General features: G+C 39.7%; 1 protein-coding gene across 2 annotated transcripts in view; it reads right to left on the minus strand.

Moving 5' to 3' along the window:
• Positions 1-1710: 1710 nt before the first annotated feature.
• Positions 1711-14831, minus strand: part of LOC130928946 (zinc finger protein OZF-like) — a 34756-nt gene continuing 21635 nt past the window's right edge. For both annotated transcript variants that reach the window (XM_057855784.1, XM_057855783.1), the window contains exon 3: positions 1711-7186. In XM_057855784.1, the coding sequence (XP_057711767.1) occupies positions 5700-7186 (1487 nt within the window). In that variant the 3' untranslated portion in view covers positions 1711-5699. The remainder of the gene's footprint in view (positions 7187-14831) is intronic.

Genomic DNA, 14831 nt, shown 5'->3' on the forward strand with positions numbered 1-14831 from the left:
CCAAATGCGGCCCGTGGTCAAATTTCATCCGGCCCCCACCCTCTGTCATAAAATCAATAATGTCTGGCCCGCACACAGACTTGATAAATTGGTCAGCAGTACTGCTACCAGCATATAAAGTAGCTTACACACTAAATGCTGCTCCTCATTTACCCACTAAAAGGCAGCAGCACTCTAAACAACATTACCCCGTGTGACCCTTCACTTCCAATTTTCTAAAATGGCGACAATCAACAAAAAAAAAGTTGACTGCGACGGCTGACATTTCAAGGATAGGTGGAAACTGAACTACTTCTTCACTAAAATACGCAACAACTGTGTCTGCCTCGTTTGCAGGGACAGTTGCTGTTTTTAAATGGTTCAATGTGAGGCGATATTACCAAACGAGACACGCTGACATGTACGACAAGATACCAGAGAAGATGCGCAGCGAGAAACTGAAGCAACTTGAAGCTAGTTTAATTTCACAGCAGCAGTATTTCGCAAGAGCCCGAGATATGAAAGAAATATGTTGTTCTACCTAAACGACGTCAGCCAAAGTCGGCCCCCCACATTTTTACCACACCAAATCTGGCCCCCTTTACAAAAAGTTTGGACACCCCTGGTCTAATGTTTATCAGTACATTACAGAAAATAATGAACTTCATCACAATATGCTAATATTTTGAGAAGGACCTGTATGTGTATATACAGTGGGGAGAACTATTTGATACACTGCCAATGGGTTTTCCCATTGGCGGTGTATCAAATACTTGTTCTCCCCACTGTATATATATATATATATATATATATATATATATATATATATATATATATATATATATATATACACACTCACCGCCCACTTTATTCTCCAGAAGAGCACAGTCCTCCAATCAGCAAAGACACTGCACAGGACCCGCGAGCTCCCAGGCCTCTGATAGAGGACCTGAGTTTGAGATGCACCCATGGCATGGGGGGGAGGGTGAAGGAATAGTTATGTAGACACCTTGCCTATACAGGCAAGTCAATTACATGCAATGACATTTTTCAGTCACCACGGAGGGCACTGCCCCCCACCACCACCACCACACTCCTCGTATGGTTTGGGGGACCTACGTGTGGCGTCATATGCTCTAGTTAGTAAATGTGCCTGATCAAAACTGTAAGGTCCTCACGCTCGTGTCTGATTAAAAAAAAGAGAAAGCCAAATGTACAATATGTAAATTGATTGTCTAATTGAATCCCCATTGAATTGTTTCTTTTGCTTTGATAAAATTGAACATACATATAAGTGCATTATGAAACTTCTTCGGGGTCTGGTTGTATCCTTATTAAAAGTTTGCCATTTTGTATAACTGTCTTCAAAAAAGAAAGATTATAGAAATACCCACCCAAAACAACGCAATGCCTCTAGTACATACACATATCTATATAATAACAAATATACATCAACTAGCACTGGGGAATAAATAATTGAATATTATGTTGTAAATTGATTTCAATCAAAAAACGAAATAAAAATGATTAATCAATAGGGATTATATACAGTGGGGAGAACAAGTATTTGATACACTGCCACCATTGGCAGAGTATCAAATACTTGTTCTCCCCACTGTATATACATATTTATATGTTTGGATTTGATTTCCATTACCGTAATTTCCCAAATATTAGGCGCTTCCATATATAATGCGCACCCCAAATTTACTTGTAAAATCTAGGGGAAATTATTGTACCCGTTTATACCGCGCACCCTAATTTTAGCACCAATAAATAGAAGAATACAAGAAAACAGAGCTCGTGTACAGATACAGAAATGTCATTTTATTGACTGGTGAAACACAGCACAGGCATAGCACATTGGTAGTTCAAAACATTACCATAAACTGACAATATTTACGGTAAAAATATGATTTGACTTCTCCAACTTACCAGAATCTAGGAGAAAACAAAACAGATGTGACTTTTCTTTTAAAGGCTGCTGTATAACTTGCTTGTTTCATCATGATGAATAAATGTTTCTTCCGTGGATTGATACGGTAAAAGGAAAGTGAGAAAGGAAGTCGGAAATTCGTGAGAGCTCATCGCTGTCAACACGACAGTAACAATAGGAACTATTGGTATTTGGGTTTGAGTTTCCCGAGGGACAGATATAGTTGATAGACACAGGAAGTCTGTGTGCTTATGTTTGTTACGGTCCGAGTTGCGGAGCTGCAATAAACATTGACTCAAATGAGTAAAAGAAACTAAATTCTGTGCTTTATGAAGAGTGAAAAAAGCAGAATTTAACACAGACGAAATCATTTAGCCGATTACAGTGAAGTATTACCGAAACAAAATGGTGACGTCACGCACCGTAATGGTCGGGAATGGGTTGCCGCATACGTTTCTTCAACACAACGTGGCCGTGTCAAAAAAAAAAAAAAATCGGTTTATATATATATATATATATGTATGAAATATATATGTCTCCATCAATGTACCCGTTTATAATGCCCACCATGATTTTACAAGTTGATTTTGTGGGGGAAAAAAAGCGCGTTATATTTGGGAAATTACGGTATTTCTTCAATTACTTGCTTTAACAATACATTTTAAAATGTAATTCCAACATTGTTACAATATTCACATGAAAATGTCTACAAGTAAAATGAACTCTTGCTGTAGCATACTGGATCTGACATGTTTTGATTACAGTCAATTCCGGATTACAAGCCGCTACTTTTTTCCCTCATTTTGAATCCTGCAGCGTATGCAATGATGCGGCCAATTTATCAATTTTTCTAACGACCGCCAGGAGCGCTCGAGCATAAAATGCAAGCATAAGACACGTGGAATATGTGTGTCGAGGAAGACGCTAGTTGGCACTCTTACCCGTATTTTAAGTTTGTGCTTTGTGCACGAATAAAAGTAGCAGACCCTCATCTTTGTGCATTAGTAGAATTAGCATAGCCTGGTACTCCAGACTCACCGCTGTTCCATCTATTGAGTCTGGCCACCATTAAGCGATAAAATTTTCAGAGCGGAGCAAGCCACAGCAAACAGACGGCGGAGTGGACCAATCAGCGACGGGCGGGACGAGGGACTTGCGCGCGGAAGTAAACATACGAGGAGAGCAGAGTTTATTCAACATGGCTAGCGCGAGACAGACTGTTGTCACTGACTTGTGTCTATGTGTTTTTGGTAGTTTAAAACTGATTTTACCGTGGATTGGAACATATTTTCGGCTCTCCTGTTCGCCATCTGTGTTGTGGAGACGACTTCCTACGCGGAAGAGTGACACCGCTCGTTAAGAGCACGTCACGCAAATAAACGAATCTATCGATTGATTTTGTACTTGCCCGAGAGGGCGTTAATGGGCTGGGTCTCAGACTTCTCTCAGTGTTTGAAAAACACACGGAGAACAGTCTGGCCGTGCCAGGCAAGAATAAGCATATCCGCATCATGCTAGAAGAAATGGATATGATGTGCCGAGTTGAATTGAAGGCTTGGATGGCCAGCGGCATCAGATCGTTTACAAAAGTGGTCGTATGCGAAGAGCAACTTTTGAAAAAGTCTGACAGTGTGGAGCAGCGTGAAAAAAATCCACCATCACCAACGGGTTTCGAAAAGCCGGTCTGCTGCGTGATGAAGAGGACGACACGCTAAGGAGTGAGCTTGAGGAGTCAGCTAAGTGCCGTGTTGCTGGCGCTGTTTAGAAAGAAAAGTTAAGGTATTGTAACGATGACAAATCGTAACCCGTTAAGTTAGGTTGCAATTCTTTATTTTGGAAACTCGTCGAACAACACACGACTGCTGCCTCTAGCAGCCGACGCACACGCACAGACACACCCGCAACAACAACGACAGCACGTCTCTTGCTCTTCCGCACCTCCCTTACCTGTAAATCACGCGCTGTATCATAACCCGATTTGTTAAAATATGGTATTTAAACTTGGAAAACTGTGTATTTCTTTATAAATATTTCAGTTTAATATGTGGGAACACGCGGCTTATAGGCAGGAGAGGCTTATGTATGTACAAAATGCTTTTTCCTTTAAAAATGTACTGGGTGAGGCTTGTAATCCGGGGCGCTCAATGGTCCGGAATTTACGGTATGCTCATGCTACTTTGCACCATCAGCTGTTTTATTCTTTACTAGGGTCATTACTAGAGCTGGGAATCTTTGGGCACCTAACGATTCGATTACGATTACGATTCAGAGGCTCCGATTCGATTATAAAACGATTATTGATGCACCCCCCTCCTTTTTTTTTTTTTTTTTAAATAAAGTTTTGTACATTAGTTCCAAAATTGTTCAAAAATACTCTCAGGCTAAACCAAACTACAATTTCAGTATCAAGTTAACATATAGCAGTAAACAAATATACAAAAATAACATTAAATAAAAAAACTCCAGTCCCCATTCTGTATCAGCAGCTTTAAACTACATTCAATTAATTTAATGTTATGAATCAACCGTTAAAGTTGTTAAAATTGCTCCCGTTATTCCATAATTTCCCTTTTGTCTACTTTTGACATGTGAAAGTTTTAAAACTATTTTAAAGATAGATTCAAGTCAATATTTTACCGATTTAGGAGTATTTTAGATAAAAAGTTAATTAGGTTTGCTTGGAAGGTTCGCTACAACAGCATTGCAGGGAAGTTTACTGCTTTAAGATGGCGGCCGTTTACTAACGCCCGCATCTAGCTTTTTGCAGATGTCCTGCTACCGCTACCGAGTTATTAATCCATCTAGTCCTATATAAATGATATCTACCGTAACATTATGTAGCTTAGCTGTACTTGTAGCAGCTTTTCGGCAGCAGTCAGGTATGTTGTTGTGTTTTTTTATCTCGTGGCATGAGTTGAGCTAGAGCCGTGAGTTGTGCGTTGGCATTACCCGAGGGGCCGGTTAATGAGAAGCATAATGTTTAGCTACTCCCGCTCCGTTCCGTCCCAAAGACCGCGCGGCGCGCTGAGTGTGTTGTACTTCCGCTTTACTTGGCATATTTCAATAATCGGAATTTGGATGTTTGTGAAACGTTCTCGAATCTTCCACGGCCGAATCGCGAATAATCTAAGAATCGGAAATTTTGCACACCTCTAGTCATTACAGTAGGCAAGTTTCTCATTTCGCTTTGAACTTTCATCATGCTCCAAACTAAGGGCTTCATAGGTTTATCTCTTCAGTGCACACTAAATACAGATTATGAAAAATATGTGACAAAAAAAACAATGCAAATACATCAAACATTTTAATGTAAAGTATACAGGTTTCAATACACTGACTCTACTTACTCCTTGAGGAGGGTGATACCGTCACAGCATGCAAAGTCGAGCTCACAAGTCAAAACACCGGTCACTTGCCAATACTCACAATTGCAGATAATATATGGAGATAAATTGTCTATCTCACAAATGTTTTTAATACCGTCATATCTGAATGATTTAGAATTTTTGTAATTTGGGGTCTACTGTTTCAAATATTGACTGTGAAAAGTGTAGTTTGAAAGAGGGAGAGTATTTTATAAATAATGCCACTTACCTTGAGTTATATCAGGTGAGCAAATACTTTTGGCAATAGTGTGGATCCACATCATACAAGGATTGGACAAATCACATGTAATGCACCAATACTGCCAATCCTCAACAGGATTTGAGGAAACTTTACAGACTACAATTGACCTACGTGCACAATCTGATGAAGGCAGCATGGATGACAGGCAAAACAGTCATTAGCCACTGCTTTTTACACCAATACACACGTGTCTCTTAATCCGATCCTTGTGAGCGAATTTTTTACCACAAACTGAGCAGGAAAAAGGTTTTTCACCAGTGTGGGTTCTTGTGTGTAATTTTAAGTTGTGAATTTGAGTGAATCTTTGGCCACAAACTGAGCAGGAAAAAGGTTTTTCGCCAGTGTGGGTTCTTGTGTGTACTTTTAAGGCACTCTTATGACTGAATCCGTGACCACAAACTGAGCAGGAAAAAGGTTTTTCGCCAGTGTGGGTTCTTGTGTGTCTGTTTAAGTGTTGAATTTGAGTGAATCCTCGACCACAAACTGAGCAGGAAAAAGGTTTTTCGTCAGTGTGGGTTCTTATGTGTGTGTTTAAGTGTTGAATTTGAGTGAATCCTTGACTACAAACTGAGCAGGAAAAAGGTTTTTCGCCAGTGTGGGTTCTTGTGTGAACTTTTAAGTTACTCTTATGACTGAATCCTTGACCACAAACTGAGCAAGAAAAGGGTTTTTCACCAGTGTGGGTTCTTGTGTGGCTGTTTAAGTGTTGAATTTGAGTGAATCCTTGACCACAAACTAAGCAGGAAAAAGGTTTTTCGCCAGTGTGGGTTCTTCTGTGTCTGTTTAAGTGTTGAATTTGAGTGAATCCTCGGCCACAAGCTGAGCAGGAAAAAGGTTTTTCACCAGTGTGTGTTCTTGTGTGTGTGTTTAGGTTGCTCTTGCAAATGAATCTTTGACCACAAACTGAGCAGGAAAAAGGTCTTTCACCAGTGTGGGTTCTTGCGTGTCTGTTGAAGCTGCTCTTTTGACTGAATCGTTGGCCACAAACTGAGCAGCAAAAAGGTTTTTCACAAGTGTGGGTTCTTATGTGTACTTTCAAGTCTTGGTTCTGAGCAAATCTTTTACCACAAACTGAGCATGAAAACGGTTTTTCACCAGTGTGGGTTGTTGTGTGTGTGTTTAAGGCGCTCTTCTGAGTAAATCTTTTTCCACAAACTGAGCAGGAAAAAGGTTTTTCACCAGTGTGGGTTCTTGGGTGTCCGTCTAAGTTGCTCTTCTGTGTGATTTTTTGACTACAAACTGAGCAGACAAGAGGATTTTCACCAGTGTGGCTCCTCATATTCATATGACAAGTATAGTTATTAGCAAAGGTTTTCCCACACTGAGAGCATTTGCAGAGCTCGTCATCACAGTGAGATTTCTTCTGACCATCATCTTTGTAAGGTGAGTGTGATGTGGCTCCATTTCTATCTGATGGTGCGATGAAAACGAGTGCTTGCGATCCTTCTGTTGAGGTGCTGCTTGGAGGCGCCGTCCCTCTGCTGGCCTCACTCGGACCATCGCTGTTCAAGGGCTCACAAATCAACATGGTAATATTGTTCTCCTCTTTAAAGTATGGCAGCTCTACCTCCTCCTCCTTTTTGATTGAAAGTTGTACTTTTCTCTTTAGCTGTTGAGCGTCAGGACAAACATATTTGCTGAAACCTGCAAGACACAAGAAGACAAATGATATATTTTATGGACCATCTAGGTAGCTACTAGGCCGTGAGGTTAGACTGGCTGAGAGAGCGAGAGAGAGCGTATGTACGCGCGTGTCCAAGATGCTTTCTGGGCTATCATTCCCATGACAACGATGCACCGATTGGCTGTTAGTCATCGTGCATTAACACGCCCTCATCCTTCAGGCACAAGCAGTGGCGTTTTGAAATATTTTATTATATTATTATTATTTATTGATAGGGATGGGAATCGAGATTCCTATAGAAAACCGTATTCGGTGTTCCATTTCCATGGAATCGTTTGGCAGTTTATCTAACAATTCTCTGATCAATACCAACCAGCAGAGTTATGTCACGCAACATCTGTGTTCTCCACTGCTGGAGATAGTGATGGCAGCTTGAACTGAAACTTTGAAACGTGCTTCGAACCGATGACGTAGATTTATATTGGACCACTGCTCCGGAGCTTGCTTCAAACCACGTGACATATGACGTACGAAACAGTTTCAGTTCTTGAATGACACACCTCTATCGGTTCATAATCCAATCGGATGGGTCACAGACATTGGCGTATTGATTCTGACAAGTGACTGGCTGAGGTGGTTTGAATTATAGCATCTTATTATTTCATAACGGCGCAAACAAATGTTACATTTGTGGGTTGGTGTCGTCGTGGTTCGCGTGCGTTTTTGCAGTTGACTTGCTGGAAAATCTTTCGTTTGATCATTAACGAGCAAGCTAGGAAGAGAGGTCGCTCTGAAATGTGGGAACACGATGATCTGAGCGCTCCTGATAAGGTACGTGCGCTGTCTATAAACATGTAACTAGGCATGTGCCGGTTACCGGTTTCACGGTTTACCGTGGTGTGAAAACGTCGCGGTTTCAAAACCACTAAAATTTTCCGTTAGACCGTAGGACGGTATTCGCTATTTTTCTTGTGTCAAAAATGCAGCCAGAAGCGGCTTGGCGCAGCAGCGCTCACCCCCTCCCATTTGTTGCTGTGTGTGAAAGTGACGCTATCGGCTACACAGCCAGCTAACCCAAAAACAAATACTCAAAACATAAGGAGTACTGTTCTTCAATTTATTGAGCTCTCAAATCGTGGTAAGTTTAATATACAAAATGAATACATTTAAAATGTTGTAGAATTAGATTTTTCCATGTGAGTAGCTTCCACAGATTAGCACCATGGAAAAAGTTAGCCAAAAACAAAACACACATTTTCCTTTCAAATTCAATATACAAACTAAGTAAAAGTTTACAGAGATGAATGTTAGCCTAGGCTCAGCTGGGAGAGCAACTTCGTTGAGTGTTACAGCGCAGAGTGAGAAAACAAGCTTGCTTCGCTTGAATGAAGGAGAAAAAGTGATGGCATCAAAGATCGCTAATTGCGAACGATGATCTTGCCCTAAGCACAAATCCACGTTCGCTGGATGAAGGTGAGGTCTCACTCCCAATGTGTTTTTTTTTTATTTTTTTTTTTTTTATATGAAACCTTTCCACAACAATATTGACATTTTAACGAACTTATACATTTTTACCTAACTTATGAATTCCTTATGTTCTTTTTAACACAAATGCATGACATCATGTATACTAGAGTTGACACAGTGGCTGAAAATGGCGAAACTTCACTTAAAGGGCAACTGAAGAGCTTTTCAGATTTTGCTCTTAAGTGTTTTACTCATTTGAATTGTATTAAATACGTCATTTGCTCTCTCAAAAAGTCACATTAAAAAAAAATAATAATAATTGACCGCGTAGTTTTTGAGTTATGGCCATAGCAACACCATAGCAACGAGGGACGCGCCGTCCTGCCGACCCCTACCTCATGACGTAACTTCCAGGAAGCTTCGCCACCACTCTGAATGCGGAACCACGCACCATGCTATCCTCGCCATATATTGCAAACATTTTCTAGGTTTTACTCGCGGGATTCGTCATGCCATCTCGATGTGTAGCGATGAATTACTCACAGGAAGATTCGAGACTCTAGGAGTGGTCCCAAAACAACTTCTCCTGCAAAGGTTTGGACCGTTTTTGTTAGCATGCATACAGGTCCCCAATCGGCTCATTGTTTTCATCGTTTCAGCCACGACAGCTTTGAAAACCTACAACAATGCAACCTTGGTGTTACAAAGACGTAAGTAGAACATTAATGGGGTTTTTTGATAAATGAGGGGGACTCCTACTGCCTGTTTGTTGAAGTGCGACATTTTTTTTTTTTTTTTTTTGCTGTTGGCCTGTCATAAGTAGATAGGTTGGCTGACATGTCGTCTAATCATGTGATTTTATTACTATATCAATAGGTGTTATGTAAATTCAAATGTCCCCAGCACCAAATAGGTCCTTGGCTCGTTGTTTTTTATATCAAATAGATGCTGCTATGACTGGTTCATTATTATTGGATCACCAAGAAATTATTAAATTGAAATTAGGATTCATCCAATATTTTCATGCTGCTGTGATTTTTTTTTTCTCCATGAAGCCAAACATAAAAAATTAAGTGGCGGAAACCCTCAACACGATGAAAAAAGCGTTGCAAGTCAGTTGCCACCCAGTTTCCCAAAATCAAGAGAGAGTGGGTCGAGTCATATGATGACCGAAGTGATGCGGTGTCCAGCGATGACGACTGAAGAGATCCTATGAGGCCTGCCAGATGCTGAATTTCTTCCGTCTGCGACATCAGATGACGATGATTTAGGAGAAATAAATGTAGCAAATTTTGATGACATGAAATCATAAACTAGTCATATATACAGTACACATTTAAAAAAAAAAAAAAAAATCTAGTTACCTTCATATTTTAATGATAATGCATTATCTTTGTATAGAGAACACTTCATGCTACAGAAAAGACTAAATACATATTTCCCACTGCCATTATCATTTTTCAATGTTGCGCTAGTCCGTTGCTATCCTAACTTTGTGTTGCTTACTAAAATTATGCTCTTTGATGTGTGCCATTGTGTGCTTGGTATAACATATGATGTGTCACAATCTGACAACGAAAGCTAATGCTGATACAACATAAATCTAGTATCATTTCTTATTGTGGCCTATTGAATATTTTTTCAGAATGTAATATAATTACAATATATTATATACCAATAGAATACATTAAACAGTCTACAAAATGTGTCAATGTTGTTAAGTTTATGGTTTTATTTTTTTAATGTAATTCATGCTCCTGTCAGTGCTTCAGCCTCCTCAAGTTTGGCTCTCACGTCTGGGATCTCCTGATGACACAGGCATACTCTTGGAAGGGTAATTACTTGACGGTTTACAGCAACACCTGGAAAATAAAATGGTTTTGTCATTTATTTTGAAATATCAATAACATATCATTCATTTAGCCCCATTTGGGCTTGCTTTATCATATTTAGATCGGTAGGAGCTGTCCCATTACCTAATATCCAGTTTTAGCTATGTATACAGCATGGAAAAATATACAACCATGTAATCGCATTCTAATAAAAAAAATCACGATGCTGGACTTACCACTCACTCTCCCGTTCGTGAAGTGTCGAGTTGTCAATTGGCGTCATGACGCCATCTGCTGTGTCAATTAAATCGCAGTCATCTGACACCTCAGGTTCAAACATGTAGGGATTAATTGTAGTTCATCTTTCCTGGGAGCCTTTGCCATCGGTAGCGTCACGAAAGAGCGATCCTGAATGGTTACCTTTGGTGGAAATATCACTGACATCGTTGTTGCTGCTATGCTAGCTGTGGGTAGTCTTCTGTTGCCTACATCACACTTCCGGGTTTGCGAAGGGACCATTAACGGAGTGCAAAAAAACTAAAAAAACGCAAATTATCCTTACAATTACGTGTTGATAATGTCATGGTTGTTTTGACGAACTCGTCCAAAGTTTATATTCATAAAATTACACCAAAATCCGGAAAGGTCTTCAGTTGCCCTTTAAGCTTTTCCACCCTCAAAACAAAAAAAGTCATGCAGTATAAATTTTAAAAAATGCATTCAGAAGTGTTTTTACTTTATAGAAATTATTTTGTTCTTGCTGTAATCTTGAGCAACTTGAGCTGTGGCTGCGAGTATAGTCTATAAGTTATATTTATTTTAATTTTATTTCAAATAGTTTTTTTATTGATTATTTATTTTAACAATATATTCATGTTCCAATTTGCAACTATGGTCTAAAAAAAAAAAAAAAATCCTGTTCAATGGAAAAAAAAATTTTTTTTAACCCATACATCTCAAAATTTTGGGGAGCTATAATTGCAATACCGTGATACCGTGAAACCGCGGTATTTTTGCTCACGGTTATCGTACCGTCAAAATCTCATAACGGCACATGCCTACATGTAACATATGTAATGTCATTTTAAAAAGTTACATTGCTTACAAAATTTTAGTTGTTGCCAGAGATGCGTATGATATCAGGAGGTCAAAGAATGCCTCAGCAGATGCAACGAAGGAGGTGCAGCAATAGTTTACTAATCCACACCTGGGAAGAGCCGAAAACCCACTTATTTACTGGCAAAATCATCAGAATGTGTACCCTCATTTATTCCATTCAGCAAAACATTTTTTATGCAGACCATCATCATGTGTTTCCTGTGAGCAAGTATTTTCTAAATGTGGAAAAGATTTAAGCAAAAAAGAACTCGACTCAATCCAAAAACCGCAGATAATAATGGACCTCAATAAAAATCTTGGAATGTTCCCCATCCCACATAATAACCATAGTTACTTACACAAGCACACTGCAATCCCCCCCACACACACACAACATACTCCTAGCTCTTTATTTGTAAATAGTCACCCTCTTAAAATATTCGCCAACACCATATTTTAACTAATATTTACTCCAGGCCCCCCTCCTTGAACATTTCCTCAGGATGCTGGCCACCTCTGCTAAAATTGTCTCCATCCTTAGTCAAATGGATTACTCAATTCTGCCCCTGAAATTGAATTAATCATCAATACAGTGTAATGAGAATTTGGTTCAGTATTTCATGTTTTCAGAAAAATAATAACAACAAATAAATAAAATCCAAAATAAAGTGACTTAGGCGATTATTGTGAGAGGATGACGAAATGGAACATCAAAATTAGCTTTCTTGTGTGCATCACACTTCAGGGGGAATGGCGGCTTGTGAGCCCCGGCAGTTCCAGCTTTTGCCAGGAGATTTCACTGGTAATTAAGTTTCATGAACTGAACCTATTTTCGGATCAATTGGCCATGTGATTCAGAATTTCACATGAAGCTTCATTGGCCATCACTAGCTGGAGACACCATAAGTCCAGAAAGATGACGTATCCTTCCTGAAAAAGCAGACATGCTTATTTTTCTGTAAAAGAAGTGTTAACTTTGCACATTTGCACTACGCACTGTTCTGTTGTAGTTGACAGTATCCATCTTTTTTGTGTGTTTTTTTTTTTTAAGGATTTTTTAAAGTTTCTATTAGAAAAATGTTTCAGTAAAATGTTACAATGTTACTAGAATTAGAGCAAACAGATTGCAATCGATTACAACTGGCAAACCTCCTCCTTATTAATATCAAGCACCATAGCTGCTTTAAAGAGCATATGACACGAGAAAAAAAGTCTTAAATGGCATTATTATGTGAATTAGAATCATATTTTGAGATGATTCGACTATATACAACAATTTAGCAAAGCACAGATGACGAGAAATTAGTCTTTTAATCTGCCGGTTAGCCACGCCTACCATTATAGGGCTTTAGCGTCCCCAACAAGTGGATGACGTCAGCGGTAGACTGGGCTCATCGGTTTTACTATTCAGCCCATTGAGGGGGAATTATTCAGAACGAGGAAAACGCGATGAAGAGAGCGGCAAAATGTCATTGTTTCTGTCTCTTTACTTCAATATTTTTACAGGATATTCTTTTTATCCAAGTATTTTCCCCAATTGCTAAATAAATGGCATGGTCATGACAAATAACAGTCTTGTGCTGAATGGAATATGACATAATGAAAATGCATTTATTCAGGACGACATAGCAAAATTCCATAATGGTCAAAACTGTCGACTTCACCTTTACTGTCGCACCTCCCGAACGATATTTTATGACACGTAATCGGACATATGTCATTTCCCTTCCCCGGCTTCGGAGAATGTAAACAAACCAGAAGGCGTGACAGCTAGCCGACATGCTAACCCGAACCGAGTGATGTTTCAAAGTCTTCGAAGCGGAAAATCACACATAACTATCCTGGATTATTTGACATGACAACCCGGTGTTGTGCCGAAAAATAGCCGCCCCGCACAACACCGGCGGAGAGCAATTTACAGTTCGTTCCCCGGAGGAGGGTGGCTGGATTACTTGTGCAGCTAACGTGCTGCTGCTAATGAGCATTAGGAGAGATTTTTACATGCCTATCAATGATCAAACGTAAGTAGTCCTTCATTTAAAGAAAGTTTGTAGTGTTTACTTTGTAATCGCTGTATTCGTATTTGACATAATACAAAACAAGATGTTTACTCACTTCCTCGTAAGTCCAATGGTCCCACAGTAAATATCCACGGTGAATGGGAACCTTTTGAAACTCCAAAAAGACACATACGCCTCTCCCTCATACAGAATGATTTTTTCTGCAGCCGTTTGGCTGGCGTGATGCGAAAAATAAACGTATTAATCCGCAAAATCAGCTGAATCCTTCGTCCTCATACACAACAGTACACTGTAGCGTGAAGAGGACGTCTTCTACCGTACACGTCACAGCGCCCTCCTCCTCAATGCAACACCGAAGCCGGAAGTCACTCATTTTCATGGCGCGGGATTCAAAAAACTAAATAAAAATAGCGATCGCTTCCACACACATCCAAGCGGCCCATATCATTCAGAGTAGGCCTGAACGATATTGGGAAAAACTATTGCTGCGATTTTTTTTGGGTTTGCGATATATTGCGATGTTATATTGCGATATTAAAAAACATTTATATATATTTTTTTCAAGATATTTTCACAAGATGACTTAAATAGCTGTTTGGAAAGACTTTAGATCACCACAGTGTACAGTCATCCCTTGTTTTTTGCAGTTAATGGGGACCAGAACCCGCCGCGATAAGTGAAAAACCGCGAAGTAGCCCACCCCCCCATTTTAATTTTTTTTTTTTTGTGTGTGTTTTTTGTGCCCAATGTATTTATTCAGATTTAGCATTGGAAAGAGATACATACAGGTTGACCCAAAAAAAAGTTTACACTCAGTTGACTGCTTGTTTAAAAGCCATTGAAACATATCTAAATAGGTTGTCATGCTTAAGTGATTCATTAAGGTCACTCAATGCAGCTGGTAATCTCTCATCTCTACAATTCCTGTGCTTCTGCTGAAAATGAAGAAAACTTTAGCTGTACTTGAATTGCTGCGTGCCGGTCTGACACCTACTGAGATTACAGCAAATCTGAGAATATCCAGATGTGCAGTCTACAAAGTTAAAAAGAAGCTGAAAGATATTGGAACAGCCTCACGAAAACCTGGGTCTGGAAGTGCCGATCTGTGCCGACCAAAAAGTTGATCGACAAGGTGATATGTGGCCACCCCAGAGTCCAGATCTCAATCCCCTGGATTACAGCATATGGGCAACTGTGGAGGACAGTGCCTGTAAGAAGCCACAAACTGCTGTGGCAGCCTTGGAGAG

This window comes from Corythoichthys intestinalis, chromosome 13 (assembly GCF_030265065.1).
Source record: "Corythoichthys intestinalis isolate RoL2023-P3 chromosome 13, ASM3026506v1, whole genome shotgun sequence".
Taxonomy (NCBI): domain Eukaryota; kingdom Metazoa; phylum Chordata; class Actinopteri; order Syngnathiformes; family Syngnathidae; genus Corythoichthys; species Corythoichthys intestinalis.